Raw genomic sequence first — 19757 nt, forward strand, 5'->3', positions numbered from 1 at the left:
TTAGGAACACTATTAGATAATGTGACACACGTCAATGGGGAAAATGGATACTGAGTGCTCCCAGGCTGACAGGCTTGGCTGGTCCTACTCTATGCCAGTGAGGGAACTTGCAAAATTTTGAAGATCTGTCAGCACTGTTACGAAGCAAATGATTTCCAAGTGTAATAAATTAGCCTTAAAAATATATATTCAGTCTGTTTCTGAAAAAGTATTTCCCAATTACAAAATGCATCCATTCTTCACAATTCTTCTCCCCCTACCTTTCACAAATTCAATTTTAGCACATTACTTAGATGAGTGGCACGGTATCCCTGTTGTTAAAATTGCATGCAATGGATCACGTTTTGCACACTACATTACACCTTGTGCCATTCTGCTGATTTCAATTGGATTACACATTGTGTAATTCAACGCAAAATTACTTCCAATGACAACCCTTTTATTCCTATGCATACATGGTGATCCATCATGCCTTGCATATGGGGTTTGGCATTTCCATTTCAAAGTCCCTGTTGGAATCAGAAAGCATGGAACCACATACATAGAACTTGAATTATTAGATATAAACTTTGCCATTCTTTAAGAAAAAAAGGGTACAGTTTCTATTCATATTTCTGGTCCCATCCTTTATGCAAATCATTTTGTCCAACACAAATCGTCAGTGTCACAAGCTCCCATTTCCTTCACATGCAGCACAAACATGAATTTCCAGCAGATGCCTATTTTCTCACTTGTTTTACTGTCTTGCCAGTGGGCACCTACCACTTCTTTGGAATGAAATTAGACCCTGTTAAAAAGTTTCAGCCTCCAGTTCTCTGTAAGGACTGAATTCAATGCACCTGCTGATATTTCTTTCAATTTTATATCCCACGTGGCTCCTTCACGAAGTTCTTTTTTTGTCTGCATATTTCCACATCAAGGTCCTTGCCCAGTTATATTTTTGAGCAAGAGAGGGCTTATATTGTCCTGCCATAGTTGAACAATCCCTGCCAATAAGCATTTCTTAGCAAAGGCTTCTCTCTACTTTAGCTTTTGAGAAGGAGCAGAGATGCTCTATTTTACAGTGGGATTTTCCCTGTAGGACATATGCAGTACTGTTAGGTACATCCAACCTAGCTCTGCAGCTTGGAGGTGATGCAGCAGAGCGCCACATAGACACTAATTTGTTCCCAGAAGCAGTACAGCCATGTTAATGGCATTCTGTACCTGGGCTAATTAGAAGAATTGTTCCTGGTCTTCAATTGAAAAAAGCTTCTTTCCCTTCTTTTTTTCTTTTTTTTTTTCCCCTCCTCAGATGTTGTTAATCTCTGTGGGCAAATTTATTGGAGCGTGATATGAGATGTTAACAGTGCCTGTTGCAGATAAAACAGTAGAATTAATTAGGGATTTTGATTTTAGGAGATAATCTAGTTTTGAAAAAAGATTTGTGTATAGGGTATGATAGTGGGAAAAATGAATGCTTCTTGTCATCTGGAGTCAATTTTAACTTGAATCATTCATATTTGGGGTCAGACTGCCTCTAGTCTTTTACAAGTGCACAGGAGATAGGAGAAAACAACTAGCCTTTCTTCCATCTTCCACACAAAAGCCACAAATCATCACAGTCTCCAAAGGTGTCTGTGCAACCACCAGTTTACAAGGCAGACTATGCAGTGGGACTATGCTCAAAAAGCCCTATCCCTGGACTCTGCAGCTTGCATGTGTGGTTGACACCCCAGAAAGATCACATTCTAATTTGATCTGACATATATATTCTCTGTAGGGTTGACTTGGAAATTTTATCTATCTTGTGGCAATGTGACAAGTGCCATTCCACAAGGCTTTATGCAGTATTAGCTGGACCAAATCTGTGTACCTCTGTGTCTGTGGTGAAGACTAAATAGTACAAACCGATGTAAGCCGCTTGCACGCTTTCTAATCACAGTAGCTGAGGACAAAATGTATCAAATGCTAAAATAGATTAACGTTTGCTTTACAGGCCTACAATAAAATGCTAAGTACAGTAGTCTTGTGTTCAGAGATTGCTTGTGACATATATCCTCCTCCTGAAGTTGAGCAATTGCTCTTGTCTTCTCTGTCAAAAAGAGAGCATAGTTCCTAGAGGTTTGGTACTTCTCTCATGACAGTTTGCTGGAAGCCCTTTGCTGGGCAGAGACCTTATCAAGCCAGCCTGAACATTAGGACACTCTACAAAGTATTTTGGGCTTAAACCCCTCTGGAGAAGAGAGAAAAACTTTCAGACACCTTCAGATCAGGTGTCTGAAAATTGAGAAGCTGGTGGACATAGGTTCTTGTCACTGCAGATTCGGATGATGTAATCCCAAATGTTTTTCCCAGGGAAATTTGTCTATTAGACCTCCCATTGAGATGGCCAACATGAAAATCTCTGCAAATTCAGTATTTGATGAGAAGAAGAAAGGCAGAAGAGTTGGTCAGATCTAGCCACAAGGAAACTCTCAGTATTTTAAGAAATAAAAAGAATTGCATAATTGTGGCAAAGATAAGGTTGTTGCCAGATGAACCTAATTTCACAAGCAATATGTGAAATAGATGAAGGTGATGGGAGCAATTAGCAAAGAGTCAGCATAGAATCTAGAAGAGAAAACAGGGTAAGAAACCACTGCAGCCAATTAGCTGGCTGAAAAATCAGAGAATTAATCTGAGTAAATAGTCAGCCGGTTCCCCTGGGCCACTACAACATTTAACAACAGTACCAGGTCTTCACCGGTCATGGAAAGCATTCAGCAGAGAGTTACTCAATTGCCTAGTCCTGAACAATGATCTACTGTTGATGAAATGATGATGAAAATGGAATTTTGTCCATTATGGAAAATAGGACAGTGAAAGACACAGAATGGCCTAATAAAGAGAGGAATGGACCAGCTATCAAAGCTTTTATTTTTGTTTCCTCTTCTGTCTGTAGGGTGACAGCAGAGGACTCATGCTCTGCCTCAGTTTCCCCACAAGATGCTCTCTTAATCACAAGAATAATCTCCACTAATCTGGTTTGAAAATGAAAAAGTCTCTGAATAAACATACCAAAAAGATATAATAAGGTTCTTGCAAACAAAATCAGTTCACAAACTCTTCTTTGTAGAAGATATTCTAAAAGTTATGGGACCAAAGAGAATGGAAAAGGACTATCATGCATGTGAATTAAGCTCTTTGAGGGCAGATGCAGGCAAATCACAGTAGCATGGACCTCTCCACTTGCTATTTAATCTCCGAGTAATGCACGTTCTGCAGAGCAACCCCCTGTGCAGACTTAGGCAAATTCCAGGAACAGGTTTTAAGACTGTCTTGAACATGCAGATGACTATTTACACTACTTCCCAATATCCTTAGCATGGAGGTGTGCAAGACTTCTCAAAAGTAGGTGGAGGTTTTTCTAGAGAACACTTCCCTCTAGCAATTGCTGACAGAGGAACAGTCTGTGACACTGTTGCAAGGTAGAGGAAACGACAGCAACCGTAGCTATTATTTGCTGCTATTAACAACGCAGGTGATGTGTGGAAAGATAATGGAAAGGCAATGCCGTCTCAGTGCCTTGCCTCCAAGTGCTTAGCCTGAAAATCCAGCCTGATGTTCATATAGTGTTCTCAACCTGTAATCTGCTAACTCCTGTGATTAAATAGTTGTGCTTAAGATTATAACTGGTTTTAAGTTGTACAGTTTAACACTAAGCATTAGAACTGACAAATGCCATTCCCCATCGAGCAAGGAACTGAACCTAAGCCTCAGGGCTGAGAGCTGGAAGAGCACCCAACAGCTGTGAAGGGGAGGTAAGCCCAAAAAGTAGAGTATTTTATTAATATCTGGGGAAGAAAAAAGGGAGAAAAGGGAAAGGGAGTACTATAGGGCCTAAAACACTTATTTTACACAGGTTATGCTGTTGTGCTTAGTGTGTGGGCAGATCCTCCTAACAAATAGCTTCCAGCATGGCATGAGTCTTGCCTCCTAGGGGGAAAACAGGGAGAATTCTGTGCTAAAATATTTCTTGTGAACGGCATAGTGGCTCCTAGGAGCTGAAGGGCAGGAGAGGATGCTGTGGGAGTTTCCCCTATGATAGAGGATGGCAGTAGTTTTCAATACCACATGTGGATTTGCTATGAGCTGAAGTGGCACCAGCTATGTAAAGCTTCTATGAACATGGAGCTAGCAAAGAAAGGAAGGCTCAGGAACTGACCCCTTGGACTCTGGAGGACCCAGACCTCAACAGACTGATGCATGAAGAAATACATTACCTGTAGACCTAGTCTTCACTGAGGACTGTGAAATGTGACCATTTATACATTACTACATTAATGTGATACTATATTTACCTATGCAGTTGGCTTTTCTCTTTCCCTCTTTAATGAAGAGTTGCTACACTTGGGAATGGGGAAAATTAGCTCATGAGGTATTGAAAAGTTTTTCCCAGGTTTCAGGTTTGAAGATGTTGTTTTATCAACAGCCCTTGATAAATTTGAACTAATCCTTGTAACTGCCAAATAAGTCCTGACACAAGTTAGACTAAGAATAATTTTATGCAAGATTGGACCAGATGATCTCTAGAGATCTTTTCCAATCTAGACTTTTTTATGATGGTATAAATGGATGATTATTTTTTTTAATAGCTGCTTAACTTAGAGGCAGAGCCATGTGAATAACTGATCTTTTGGTTAGCTGGATGAACAGAAGGTCGAGGAGGGAGACACAGTGTTGGGAAACAAAATTTTCCAACTCTCAGCAAGATTTCCTTTCTCATTACAGAAACATTTAGCAACATATCAAGGCATTGCATTCCAGGAGAAATGTCACAATTTCTAGTCCTTTCACAAAGATTATATTCAGTTAGGCTTTTTTGAACAAAATGCTACTTAGGATGAAAAATCAAAATGTTTAAAAACGCATTTCAGGCTTTTAAAAAAATGTGTTTTCTTGAGGGAACTATTCATGAATTTCTGAAGAGGCAACTGAAAGCATGGATAGTCTCCAGCGAGCCTGACTTCATTTTTTGCCAGATAGACTATTTCATTAAAAAACAATCAATCCCTTTGTCTGCTTAATCACTGTTCTGACAGGCTGCAAAGGAAAGACGAAGAATTCTTGCTCCGTGTAGCGTTGCACAGAGTCACATGAAGGCTAAATGGAAAGCCAAACCTAATTTTGCAAGAAGCCATTAGGAGCCGTGGGCTCTCCAGTCCCACAAGGATAAAATCTTAACACAACAAGGTCCAACATTTTAGAAGTGAATGCCTGAAGGTCTGCTCACCAGGCTGCACTTCCCCGTTTAAATACCTGAGCTGGCACACAAGAGTACTTAGCAAGCAGCATTGCAACTCGCAAGTTTGACAGAAAACACTGGGTGATCAGGGCTGCTCAAAGCCAGACTAGTTATTTTAGTACCTTGGAGGTCTCAGCCCTTGGATGCATATTTGCATATTCATGCATGCACACAGTCCACTAGAAGTTAATGAGACCACGCATTCCAGTAAGGTAAATTTTTAAATGGGTATTTAGGGAAGATTTTGAGTGTGACTTTAGGAATTTTTGGTTTTAAGCTAAATCTTTGCCCAAGATTTTCCTCACAGTTCTCAAGATGCCTTTAAATTCTTTTTCTCACCTTCTTCCTCACTGGATTACTAAGTAAAAATAACCATTTTTCTTAACATCCAGAAATAATAATAATTCAAAATGGGGTAATTAAATAATAAGTTAAAAGATATCTAACCTCTGCAAAAGGAAAACTAACATCAAGTGAATATTCCTAGAGTTTGGATAAACCAAAATAATAAACAGAAATTGCTTCCTGAAGCAGCAACTCTTTTGGATGCTGCATCAAAACTTAGCTGAAAAGCCAGGTTTGCTCCCCTGGATAAGCCGAATGAACAGGACCCTGTTCCAAGTATCTGAGCAAAACTGGCTGAAAAAAAAAAAATGAAAGATGAAGCAGAGGCAAGATGCCGATTGACTGAGGGTGTATGGGAGACCTAAGGACAACAATTAATCATGGATCTGTAAGCTGTTTAAAACTACTCAATGCTCGGGAGTCAGTGAGGGAGCAGCATCTGTGTGCTCAGACTGGCTGCAGTTCCTCAAAAACGCAACTCAATCCAAATTGGGGGGAAGCACTGCCATGAGCACTGGTTCTCTGCACTCCCTCCCACTGGCAGAGAGCCCTGTACAACCTTCACCCCACCACAGGGAGTCATTTGAGTGTGGAGACAAAGCCTGGGTCTCTAAATATTTAGACAATCCACGTTTTTGGCAGCATGTTGGATTTCCTACCCAGGGTTTGCACTGATGCCTGCTTGGACATGTCGGGATGGGAGCGCCCAGCACAGGCCACAGAGTGTGCAGGTTGGATGGGGAACACAACCACTGTCGCTGCGTTTGAGGCTAATCAGGTTTGATGTCTCACCTCTTGGTTCAGCATGGGCTTGCAGCCCGAGTTTTTGTTGGTGAGCTGCAAGGGTGCTATCTGGCTTGTCATGTCTAATAACTTTCTCTTCTGAAGGCTGATATGCTGAAAGATCTGTGCTGCTGATGTTAAAAGCTGGATTTTCAATGCCTTCTGTTGCTGCTCTCTCTTCTTTTACTACAGAAAACAAGGAGGTCAGAAGAGCACGTTATAGCAAAGTGTATTTCAATGACAAGCAGAAAATTCCTTTTAGTAATTCCTTAGCTGAAAGACTCAAGTGTATCGTCCTCAAATGTCGCCAAAACAGAATTAGGTTAAAATTAACTCAAAAAAAAAAAAAAGAATAAATGATTAAAATAATTACAAATTGCACCCTGACAAGCAAGAGCAAAATTTCGCCCACAGCCATTTGTCTGTAATTAGTTAATTAATCCTTACACAAATTATGAGCAATAACTCATCAAGCAAGGCTCACCCATCAGAAATTCAGCCGACTTGGATTTCTTCTGCTTAGTTTGCTTCAGAGCCTTCTGCTGGAACTTCTGGAGGGAAATTGTTAAATGAATAAATTAGCTAAAGAACGAAGATCATCCTTTATGATCCACAACTAACACAGTATTTTAAATATGGGATGGCATTGAAATGTCATTTAATTTAAATCTCTGCTAAAGGGGTCAAACACTAATTGAACAACAGAAGTGGAAGAATTAAATAAAATAGAAGAAAAGTTAAAACAAATGCCAAATGAAGGTCACATTAAAATACTTTGTTTTCTCCAATTTTAATTAATGCAAAGAAACCTCAACAAATGAAGAACATTATAAGACTTGTCTTTCAGTATACATTCAAAAGCAACTGCTTTATTTTACTTGCAGAATGGCAGCATTTCATGTAGAAAAGTTTGGTTATGTAGCATATTTATAGACAGACTTTCCTGACATCCCCTGTTCTCCTCTTTTCTAAGTCCACTTACGTAACCAGTTTATTTTTTTCATCACAGAGCAGCTAAAAATGAATGAGCTCTACCCTTTAGTACAACGCAATAGAATAAAAATAACAGCAAAACTATTTTAAATGAGGTGTCACAAAAAACTGATCATGGTCCAGGGGAGAGAGGAAGCAAGGCTCATTACAACAATGAAAAGTTCATTTAATATTAGAAAGATGCAATGACAGTGAAATTAAATAGCAGGAGATCTTGGGGGACCTGAACTGTGAAAAGTTTTACAGTAATTCCCATGGGGAAACAAGGCTCAAAAAATATATAGTCACATTACCCTAAGGAAGGCCCAGGTACTAAGCACTGGCTTTGTAGAATACCTTGAGCAGCACTGGGCAAGCATCACACATGGTCTCATACATGGCTACAGACCCCTATTGCAGATGCCGACAATCAAAACAGGCAACGATTATCAAACCAAAGCACATCTGGGAGTATTCATCAAAGCCAAAACCAAAGTAAGAAAACAGTTCAGACCCATTTATTTTAGAACATCACATGGCAGTTTCCAAAACCAGCATTATTTTTTCAAGCCAGTTGCTTAATTGTTCAGTGATAAAGACCACTCCTGGCAACATAGCTCCTGGAAACTGTCAATACAAAAGGATTAATTACAAGAATCATTGAAAAATTGCATTTTTACAGCATCCATCTTTCCCATTTGATTGTGGGTGTCAATTTCCAGTAGAAAAACAGTGCTTGAAGCAGACACAATCAATAAATCTGTCAAAAATAACTGGACCATACCACTGACAGATTAATATAGATATTAATATTTTCATTCTTATACATGTGTATATACAGACGCACATATATTTTATTTTGGAAATATATTCTTCTAAATTCTAAATTAAGACTTCCTCTAAATTAAGACTAATATCCTACTAAAAAGCAAATGTCTGAAAATGACCAGACACACTCTGAAAGCTACAATAAATAAATACAGTAAGAGAAATAATTCCTACAAACCACATGCAGAACAACTGAAGTTGATGATAATTTTGACGAGTTCAATAGATTCAGAAATTTATCCTACTGCTTCTGATTTTTTCACAACTGAAAAATCATTGAAAAATACATATTCATTCAGTTAGTATCTTTAAAATGATACCTGTTTTGCAGTATTAAAGCATTGGTGCATTCCTTCATGCCATAAAATTTTAATTGAGTCACTTTTAAAGATTCCAGAGTATTTGTAACACTGCAGTGTGATAATTATCCTTATTATGCTGTGAATAATCATCACAAAAAAACCTTAAAATTTAAGTTAACAGCTAAAGAAAACAATATCAAGACAAAAATTCTGGGACAAATTTTCAATGATATAAAACAGTACACATCTGTAACTTTGATGGAATTAAGATGATCTGTATTACATTCCATGTATTCTTTTTCCATGTCAGATTTCCCTAGCAAAACTAATTGCACACTATATTGACTATAGTCAATTTTCAACTGTTTAAGTCTGTAAAATGCACAAGCTCCTTTCACAGTAAAAAGAAGAAAAAAATATATATTCTTCCTCCCCACATACAATACTGATGAGTAGTGGGGTTTTTGTACGTGTGTATTTTGGGCATTTTATTGTTCAGGGTTTTGTTTTGGCATTTTTGTTTGTTTGTTTGGGAGGGGGAAGGTTGTTTGGGTATTGGATTTGGGGGGATTTTTTTTTACTATTCAATACAGTTAACACCAAATTTTGTTTTTTCAGTGACGCAACTGACTACTTTCACTTCAGTCAAATGCAAACTAATGTAAGTAGTTGGTGTAACAGGCTTATGATCCCTACTTACTACAAAGAGATTATAGCCTTGTCCCTTAATGCAATCAGGTTTTTAAAATGTATTTTTCATGAGTTTATGTTTTAGAATGAAAGCAATACCTGATTTTCAACTACAGAGAGGAATTCTTCCAGGATTGCTTCTCAACATAACTGAATAACAGAGTATTTGACTGGTGGCCTTTGTGTAATCAACACGTGTTCTTGTCACTTTGTGCTTCAGAGGAAATTAGAAGACATTTTCCTTTCATACCTATTTCCAGCCAATTTCCTCATCCTTCTCTCTTTTACACATGAGCAATTTTAAGCAGTGTAAATAACATTCTTTCCCCCCTTTTTATTTTAGGTTTCCTTCCCCAGCCCCCTACCATTATGATACTTTGTCTTCTCATCAGAGAACAGGCAGGAAATTATCCAGTGGCATTTTATATTCATTTTTTCATTAGTCACTACTAGTTAGTTTATGTATTTATGCAAATTTATGTCAAAAGGAAATGTTTTTTAGTCAGTTCACACATATCTGCAAAAACTTAGGTTTCCAATAACGAATTAAATAAACTCTTTCAATGACCACTTGCTCTTTGCAGGCAAAGTCCAGTTATGTGAGCATACCTAGACAAATGCACATGAACACACATCCATATAGAAAGTCTCCATTCTAATTATAGAATATTATCTGAAAATAAACATATAAAAAAGTATTCCTAGGAAAAAAAAAAAAAAAGGAGAAGTTTCACAACTTGAGGCCAGAGCCTCAAGAGATACGAAGGCTATGTTGGTTTACACCTGAGGTGGAGGGGGTACAACTTGCATCCACAAACCAAACACATCAGACCTGTCCATTCACAACTAGCACATAGAAAGGGGACGTCCTTTGCTTGCAAAGTCAAGTTTAAAAGGTGATGTTGCTGCTGATAGCAATTCATCCTATCTCAAATCTCTATCACAGTTGCTGAAAAATAAAAAGTCTTGCCTTTTAACTATTTTTTTTACTGTCTTTTTGAGTGTGCTGCATTACAGCAAAGACAAGGGGAGTTAGGAGTGTCTGAGCACAGTGCAAACTAGTAACCATGTCATTCAAAAAGTGACCTAAATCGTTAAATGCTTTTTTTTGCATACCATCATCATTAAAACACACCGCCTGCTTTCTGATGCCGACTGAAACAAAGGAAAATAGGGAGTACCAGAACCTGCAGCACTCACATCTGCAGGAGAGCAGCGAGCACCGCAACAACAGCAGCAGCAGCAATGGTGAGGGAAAAAACCCTCATTTATAACCAGTGACAACTAAAACCTATGAAGTTTTTAAAAGAATGTGATTGTTGTCAAAAGGAATTGGGTACAACAATGCTGCGTTCAGCTCTGGTTCCACTCAAAGCCGTGGCTGAGGGGCTCTGGGAAAGCTGCTGGAAGGCTGGTGGGCACAGACCAGCAAGAAAGTGAATTTTGCATACTGTACGGATCATCGCTCAGTTCAGGGCAGTCATATTGAATCTGTGATCAACCAATTGTGCTTCATGAAACCGTCAGCCCTCATTTATGTCTAGCTGTTTTCTTCTGTCCTGCTGTAAACAAGCTCTGCTCTGAGCTGTCTCCCTACCCTTATCTGCTTACGAAGATCACACAGACAGACCTCATCAGCAGCCTTAGAGTTAAAGTTAAAGTTACTGCTTCCAGACAGCAGTCCCCATGCAAGCTGGAAGTCAAAAAGAAGAGCAACTTTGGAATGACAGAGTTTTAGTTCCTTTTAGGAAATGCATACCTTAGATTCATACACATACTGGCATGTTATGTCTCTTTCATGAAATTAAATTAGGTGTTCCTAATATGAACAACTGTTTCTAACATCAGCAAACTAGCTCAGCAGATTCATCTATGCTTTTGTTTGTAGGTTGGTTGTCTTGCTGTTGGTTGTTGGGGGGTTTTTTGTGGGTTTTTTGTTTGTTTGGTTGGTTTGGGGTTTTTTTTGTTTTGTTTTCCTTTGAGGCCTTGTTTGAACACAACCAAAAGACAAGTATCTGGAAATATTGTCAATCTGGTAGGGCTCCAAGAACCTAATAATTCCTGAAATGCTCTAAGGAGTGTAATGATGTAAAACAGGAACAGGTATGTTGGCTTCTGTTCTCATTCACTTCAGTGAGAGCATTAGCCTTTCAACATAAAGCAGAACACAGTTTTCAAAGAATGATCCTCTTGAATAAAAAGGGATGGAGCCCTACTAAACACATATTCCTCTGTGAACACACTCACAAACACACACAAATGTGTTAGTTTGTATTTACAGCATTTAATTCTTGCAACCAGCTGCTAAGTCCCTGTTAAGTCTTTCCTTTATGCAGCTGGAGCTGAAAGCTCTTTCCTTCTCCTAGACTATTACTTTGTCTATTTAAGGGATGGCAGCCAAAGAGAAACAGCTTGTAATTTGCACCTGTCAGCTTTAAGCACTCCATGTTAGATTTTGCAGAGAGCAAACTCTTCATTGCTAAAGAGAATGACACTTCTTAGGGTCAAAAATGGTTTTCGAGCTGACTCTGCAGCAATTAATAAATAAACAAATAAACCTCCACTTTGTTTAAGCCTATTCTATCTAGACAATAAGGCAAAAGGAAAAACCCTGTTGTAAAAGAGCACCTCAGTGTGTAGGTAGAAGATGTAACCCCATGTGTCTAGTCTAATATAATACCAGGCACAGCTAAACATGATTGAACCTGTACGCTGGCCACACAGAAGCACATGGGAGAGCTTTGGCTTCTTCCCCTATAAAATTCAGAATTGTTTCATAAAACAATCAGGTGCAAAGAGTTCTTCTGAATTTCTACAAACTGGGGTGCCTTTTGAGGACTCACAGTAAGCTTTGCCACCTAGAGGGTCAGGCCTGTGAGAAAATTATTTTCATACAACTAAAAAGAAATATAAGCTCCACTCCTGATGCAGAGATGTGAAAGCATTGCTATGCAGAGTCCCATTAGCTGGAGTGTAAAGCAGTGAAGGTGTACGTCAAGGAAGTAAACTACGTATGATCTTTCAGTCATACACAAACTATCTTAGCATGTTTGCTTCTTACTAGAAAACAAGTGCTTTCAGTCAACTGCAGTATCATTTACAATTGCATTTAAAGAAACAACAATCTCACTGGTGTATTCATTTAGTTACTGAGAAGTAGGCTTTTCATTGCTTGCTCTTAAAATAGAAAAGCCCTCAAAAAACTCAAGCTGCAGAGCTGATGACAAGAACAAAAATGCCAGGGGTGAAAAAAAACCTAGAAGGGAAATAAAGTAAAACACACAATTTATTAAAGAAAACATTGGTGCTGCATTTTGATTTCATAAATTGTCCCCATTTGTACTTCCTGTTTAAACAATAACTAACATGATGATGGGTTAAATGAAGTTGAGATTGTCACAAACATGGCCTCACTAGTAATTAATGTAGTTTAATATGGTTGTTGGCACACATCTCACATGACAGATAATGTTCCAACATGTCACTGATAGGACCTTTCAGCACAGCTTTAGGAGATCTACCAGGCATTGCTGAGGTTGGTTGGGTCAAAGGGTTGAACCATGTGTAATTCAGAACAGAAGAGGTCCCACGGTCACTCCACAAAAACAATTACACTACTTATTTCACTCCATCCCTTGCCCGAAATTCACAAGCCTCACAGTTTCAGCGCAGTCAATCTCACTCTGCCCTGGGGCTATGAGCCACATGAAAATATGTGCTGCTGTGTTTATAAATCTAATCAAAAATAGAAACAGTAGACAAGCACAATGAGGTCCTACTATGGATCATGGGAATTCTCTAAATTCTGAAGGCACTTTTGTTTAACTTCTCTGGGCCTTCTCCTACCATTACATTGTCTGGTACTCTCGTTAATCATCCCCTTGACTTGTCAATGATATAAAGGAGCCTATACGTCTGCTGACTTCCCTCCCATCACACTACAAATAATATTATGAAATAGCAATGGTAGGAATAGTCCCTTTAACTTTTCCTTTTCAAAGCGTGGTTTTTCCTCACTTACCTCCTTCTCCATGCCAGTCTGCCCTTTCTCAGACCTGCAGCAAAAAATGCTTCCTCCTACAACAAAGGAAAGGCAGCATATCTGAATTTTCAGTCTCCATAGTTATTAATACCACTAGGTTTAACAGACAGACTAGCAGAGCACTAGCCTAGAAACCTGCCAGGATAGGAGGTGGAGGGGGGTCCTTCCTGATTCTGTCCCTACTCTGACCTTGCCAAAGAGCAAAGGGAGGATATAGAGCTGTTTCGTCACTTTATCTTTTTGAAAAAAAATTGCATCAGATCATGAAAAAAAAAAAGCTAACAAATATAAACAAAAAACCCACCTAATTTAAGCTCATATGAAGAACTCCAACAAAAACAAGGTTTTGAGTGGAAGTAGCCCAGAAGTAGATAATTCCTACCCCCAGACAGTAAGTACTAAAATGACTCAGAGTTTGCTGTGGCATACACCTTATCTGAAGACTACAGTACCAAAGCTGTCAGACTCAGGAAGGCTTCTGTGATCTGGTATTTCTCTGGGTCCCATTTGTGCCTCATTCCTTGTGCTGTGATTTCCATTAAAAGGAAGAAAATTGTCCTCTACTTTGAGGTTATAATTAAGCAAACACACAATAACTTTACAAGTTATATATCATATCAGCAAAAATGCCTCAATTTTATACCAGCTACTTTTTTCTCTATATGGGAATAAAATTTATTCATTCAAAATGGCTGGACAGGTTGCCCCTGCATTCACTGAAATCAATGGCAACTCAGTCTGACTCTGCACTCGCAACACCTGAATCACAACGAATAACAAGCTTCTTCCTTTGCCGGCTTTTCCTTTATGCATTTGCACAAACATACATTCAGATTATTTTGCTGAGCCTGAAAACAAAACAAGATATAAAACAATTAAAAATATCCCTTCAGAGTCACTCAGAAGCTCTAGCTGACCTTCTGGGTCAGAAGATGCCCTGTACAGAGTACATGTTTGGCCCCAGTTGAGGAAACCCTCTCTCCTGAGGGCACTCAGCAAAGAAGTGCCTAATTCTGAGTACACACTGAAATTTCATTGAAATCAATACAATGGACAGTGGACAGGGCCACAAATACTCCACGGAAAAAGGCTGCATTGTCGCTCTAGCTGCTCAGTAATGAATGAAGATCTGAGCTTTTGCTGATGCTGAGAGCCTGTTGACCTTTGCCATCACTCCTCGATTTTGGTGCCCTTCTTGGGGTGCCAAGGCCATTGAAGCAATGCTGGGGGCTGCAATTCCAGCAGCTCCCATTCTTCCTACGGCCAGCCCTGCCCAAACAGCCCCTGCACCATAGCCCATGTCTGTCACAAAAAACATGCTCTCTGCTCCATGGCATTATGTGATATTGAAAATAAAGCCCCAGCAAGACCATGCAGGTAGTCTCAGGTCATGTAACTAGTCGTTGTGTCTCTGAAAACAACCCCAGAGTCCCAATTCCAAAATCTGGGATGAGTTTCCAGGACAAGGTAGTATCTGCTTTACTTTTCCAGCTACTGGAACTGTACATCCACTGAATGCAACAGGTAACTAATTTCAAGCCCAATGGCATGGCATTGTTATGACTCAAACAAGAGCAGCAAAAAAGAACCACCTATATGAATCAAAGGCAATAAAAGTTTGAAGGGGCTCCTTCCCTTTTCGAAGGACAGTTGCAAGAAGCTGTCAGCAGAAGAGAACTGATCAAGAGATAAGCTGTAATTTCAATGTTTTCATCCATGGTCAACCTCTGCTCATTGGAGAGGAGACAAAGATGCAACAACAAGAACTTCCAAAGCCGTAATAGTCATAGGAATCTAAACATTAATGGAAAGACTTGGAGTTTCATCTTAAAGAATGTGGTTGACCAAACAAGGACAGCACAGACAAAGATCACAGAATCACAGAACCAGTTAGATTAGAAAAGACCTCTGAGATCATCGAGTAAGATAGATAAACAATGAGTTCAGAGGAGATATTAATAACATTAGTGCCTGAACAGTGATTTTCCTAGAGTTCGGGAACTTCCTATTATTTGGGTTTTCCGGGAATTTTTTTTTGTTAGTTTGCTTGGGTGGGAGACACTTTGGTCTGTTTTTTAAATGAGGGTGCTAGACATCGTTTTTTCTTTATTCTTTATAATACCAAACAGGCAACACATTCAACACTGCATTAACTGATGTTGACTGTGGCCTTACTTAACCTCACCAGCCTATTTTCTTTAGCTGGATAACAGCTGAATCATTAGCATTAAACTAGCTTGCAGTCCTGAAAGAGTACAGCAGAAAGTGAGTACATGCTTTTTCCATCAATCAAAACACAACATAAAAGATATTTGAGATCCCACCAGATATTTTATTTTATACCCAGTTGATGTGTTTTGCATGATTAAGGGATGAACTTCAGTTACTTTTAGGTACATTTGTAGTAAAATGGCAAAGTAAAACTATTACTTAGACATTCTTAAATTGGATACCTTCACCTTTTTTTAATTTTTTTTTTTGCCCAATTATGCTTTATTTTCTACTAGAGGAAAAACTAAGGATGCTAGATTAAGTTGACAAGATATATTAATAACTTTCTGTAGTGAAAGTAATCTATTTTTAATGCAAAAATGGAGGAATTGGAGAACTGAACAAAAATAACTCTTAGCGCCACAACTCCATTAACAAGCTCCCACCACCGGTCCCACATCCAGAAGAGATCAAAATAACACACCTTTCCACTGGAGCATGCTCAAGTGCATCTTTCTCACAGTAGTGGATATTTTATGCTGTATCAGCTACTAGAAATGACTTGGACTGCATGAATGGCCAGTATACAATAAAGGTCTTGCAAATGTAGCTGTAAAATATACTGTTTTCACCATGCTGGTATGCAGAGGGGAAAAACTGTCCTGTTTGTAACCATGTACCCAGCATCTCCTTAAAGTACACCCAAATGCACAGGCACATTATCGCTGGCCAAGGAAAGCAATGCCAGGCTCAGTTAAGGTGTTGGTGATTGCTGGCAGAGAAATACCAGGTTCATAGCAGGAGTAGCAAAGCAACAGTCTGTCATCATGGTGGCTGTCTTCGCTCCTTTCTCACCTTCACCTGGTACACAATTTATCACATGATAAGAAGCAGTGCTGTGGGATCTCTGTGCTATAATATCAGCAGAAACCACTGAGTAAATGATAACCCTAACAACCTATTTGTAATTCCCTTTGGACTCTCTCATAAATACCAGGTAGCCAGCAATGGTCTTTAAGAAGTATTTCTTCAGGGGAAAATTGCACCTCCAGTGCAGAGAATCCATCAGTCACTTAAATTCAGCAGGACTGACCTTTGAAGCCACAAGCACTGTGCTTATTCTTCTTTCATCATCAATTTTGGGAGCAGGTCCTTCAAAGTAACCTCAGATCCACTCTATACTTTCCCTTTTTTATTTTTTTTTAATTTAAAAAGTAAGAACCTTACTGCAAATATGTCTTTATAAAGATCATTAACACACTCAAAATTAAGATCACATTCAATTACTTGATAGGTTGTGATGTTTCTAGCTTTTTTCTGTGTGCCTGAAAAAATAATAGATACATGATTTTTCTATTGATAAACCTCAGTAGGCAGCTAAGCATCACTCGCCTGCTCACTCACTCTCTCTTCCAATGGAATAGGGGAGAGAATCAGGAGGGTAAAAGTGCAAAAACTCAGATACAGACAGTTTGGAATCGTAAAATGTTTTGGGTTGGAAGGATCTTTAAAGATCCTCTAGTTTCAATCCCCCTGCCATGGACAGGGACGCTTTTCCTAGACTAGGTTGCTCAGAGCCCCATCCAACCTGGCCTTGAACACTTGCAGGGATGGGGGATCCACAGCTTCTTTGTGCAACCTGTTTCAGCGTCTCATCACCCTCACAGTGAAGAATTTCTTTTTAATATCTAATCTAAACCTACTCTACTTCAGTTTGAAGCCATTCCCATTTGTCCTGTCACTACATGCTCTTGTAAATAGTCTCTCTCCATCTTTCTTCTAGAGTCCCTTCAGGTACTGGAAAGTTGCAGATAGAACACCTTGAAGCCTTCTCTTTTCCAGGCTGAACAAACTCAATTCTCTCAGCCTTTCCTCATAAGAGAGGTGCTCCATTGCTCTAATCATCTTGGTGACCCACCTCTGGACTTGATCCAACAGGCCAATGTCCTTCCTGTGCTTAGGTCTCCAGAGCTGGATGCAGCACTCCAGGTGGGGTCTTATGAGAGCAGTATAGAGGAGTAGAATCACTTCCAATGACCTGCTGGTCATGCCTCTTTTGATACAGCTCAAGATACAGTTGACATCCTGGGCTGCTAGAATTTATTTTTTTAAAGAAGGAGAAAAAAAAAAAGCGAGGGGGGGGGGGAAGGAGAGGGAGAGGAATGAAACCACAAGAAAAAAGTGATGCAAAAGAAAACAATTGCTCACCACCAACTGACTGATGTCCAGCCAGTCCCCAAGTGGCTTTCACCCACACCCCTCACTTCAGTTTTATTGCTGGACATGACACCATATGTTATGGAATATTCCTTTGGTCAGCTGGGGTCAGCTGTTCCAACTCTTTCCCCTCCTAACCTCTTGCATAGCCCCAGCCCACTCACTGATGGGGTGGTGTGAGAAGCAGAGAAGGTCTTGACACTCTGTAAGCACTGCTCAGCAATAGATAAAACATCCCAGTTATCAACACTCCTATCACAAACCCAAAAAATAGCCCCATAAAAGTTACTATAACAAAATTTAATCTCAGCCAAAACCAGTACATCATGTCATGCTGGTAATTCCTGTGGAAGTTGCAAATACCAAATTTTAGTTTCTGTGCCACCATTCCAATATTCCCATTTCCCACCAAATGGAAAGCACCACACACTTCAGTGTCTAGCTTCAGAGCTGCTTATGGATAATCATCTCCTGATGAACTCACAGGGCTCATGTTTGAGAGTATTGAAATTTTTAGTGATCATCATCTGACAGTACTGGGAGAGGAGCGAAACCAGCCCCAGCCTGGACAAAAGGCTTTCCAGAATGGGATGACAAACTCCCACTCTTTCTTGTCAGGTTTTTTTTGTTTTCTTTTCTTTTTTTTTTTTTTTTTTTTTGCACAGATGCCCACTGCAAAGCTTGGAAACAGCTCAGATCAAGATGGTAGCAGGCAGCAGGATTGGGGAACTGAGCACAGCAAGAAAATCAAGCTCCTCATGGTCATCATCATGCCTAAATCTCTTTTTCCTCCAGTTTTCCTCTTGCAAAACAGGCACAATAATGTTCCTCATTAACCCCGTGACTCTAGCAGCCATGGTGAATTTCTACAGACCCCTCTGGATGCAACATCATGATACCAGGAATCTCAGCACTGTCACTGTCCTTGCTTCTCCCTTCCCAACCACATTCCAGTTCTTAACCAGCAAATAAAAGAGGTTTTTTTCATTACAGAAAGTCTTGTGACTTGTAATTCTTAAATAACATGGCCTTCACATTACAGCAGAATGTTACATGGAGGTACTGAGCTGTACATGAAATCCTAATATATATATATATATATATATATATATATATATATATCCGCTTTAGAGACAAAACCAGTGAATGATTTTGCTTGTGCAAAAAACATTGTAGTATCTATGGAGACATCATCTGCAAAGGTAAATAAAAAAATCTAAGTAGAAAATATCATCAGTAAATATTTGTGACAGCAGCCCCAACTTCTTCTTAAAAGTGTTTTAGTTAATTTTGTGACTTCACTTTTTTACTAGCTATAGATTTTAGCACTTCCTCATGAACTTCTACCATTCGTTTTCTGGTTTCTACTACTACTACAAAGAAAAGTAAAACAATCAGAAATTAGGGAATCCCTTTGTGGAATCTGCCTACAATTACTGGAGCATAGTTTTCTGAGAAAGTTTCCCTGCAAATAGCTCAGGTGATCTGCACTAGGAAAAATTCAGTTTTGTTGTTTATTAGTCACACATCAAAATTTCAAATATATTTATAAAAGTGTAATGTTAAAGGATCTCCTCTCTGAATTAAGCAAGAATATAAGCAAGGATACACTGGAAAATACAAGAAAATGCATCTTGTAAAAGATATACTTGTTACGTACATACCACTTCAGATATCAATACCGTTACTGACCAGTAGAGTTTTCTTTCAGTCAAAGAGACAGAAATCATACCATATGAGCAGTCCCAGAAGGAATACCTCTAGTGGTTTCGCTTGCCTCTGGCATGAGTTTCTGGATTAGTGTCATATACGTGTCAGCACGAAACAACATAGGCTACTTGTTCATACATTACTCCTCCTCATATCACTCGGCGTGCCAGCTGACATTGACTATAGATGTACATCAATATATCCAACCCAGTGAGTGCAGTCCTCTGTCAGGTACAAGACATAACCACCAAGTACAAATGAAGGGAAACTGAGGTAATAGTGTTTATAACTGAGAAAGTGACACAAAATAGATACGGACTTAACAGCACTGTTTACATACCACATACTACTAATTAGAAATGGCAAGTTCTATAAAGACATATTTTTACTA

At 39.1% G+C, this 19757-nt stretch overlaps 1 protein-coding gene across 4 annotated transcripts in view; it reads right to left on the bottom strand.

Annotated features, from left to right (window-relative positions):
- The window catches only part of LOC135418610 (uncharacterized), a 182524-nt gene that overhangs the window by 149920 nt on the left and 12847 nt on the right, over positions 1 to 19757 (bottom strand). For all 4 annotated transcript variants that reach the window (XM_064664081.1, XM_064664074.1, XM_064664059.1 and 1 more), the window contains exons 2-4: positions 13208 to 13263; positions 6879 to 6945; positions 6404 to 6580 (exon numbers count right to left, since the gene is read on the bottom strand). In XM_064664081.1, the coding sequence (XP_064520151.1) occupies positions 6404 to 6580; positions 6879 to 6945; positions 13208 to 13219 (256 nt within the window). In that variant the 5' untranslated portion in view covers positions 13220 to 13263. The remainder of the gene's footprint in view (positions 1 to 6403; positions 6581 to 6878; positions 6946 to 13207; positions 13264 to 19757) is intronic.

This window comes from Pseudopipra pipra, chromosome 1 (genome assembly GCF_036250125.1).
Source record: "Pseudopipra pipra isolate bDixPip1 chromosome 1, bDixPip1.hap1, whole genome shotgun sequence".
In the NCBI taxonomy this organism is placed as follows: Eukaryota; Metazoa; Chordata; class Aves; order Passeriformes; family Pipridae; genus Pseudopipra; species Pseudopipra pipra.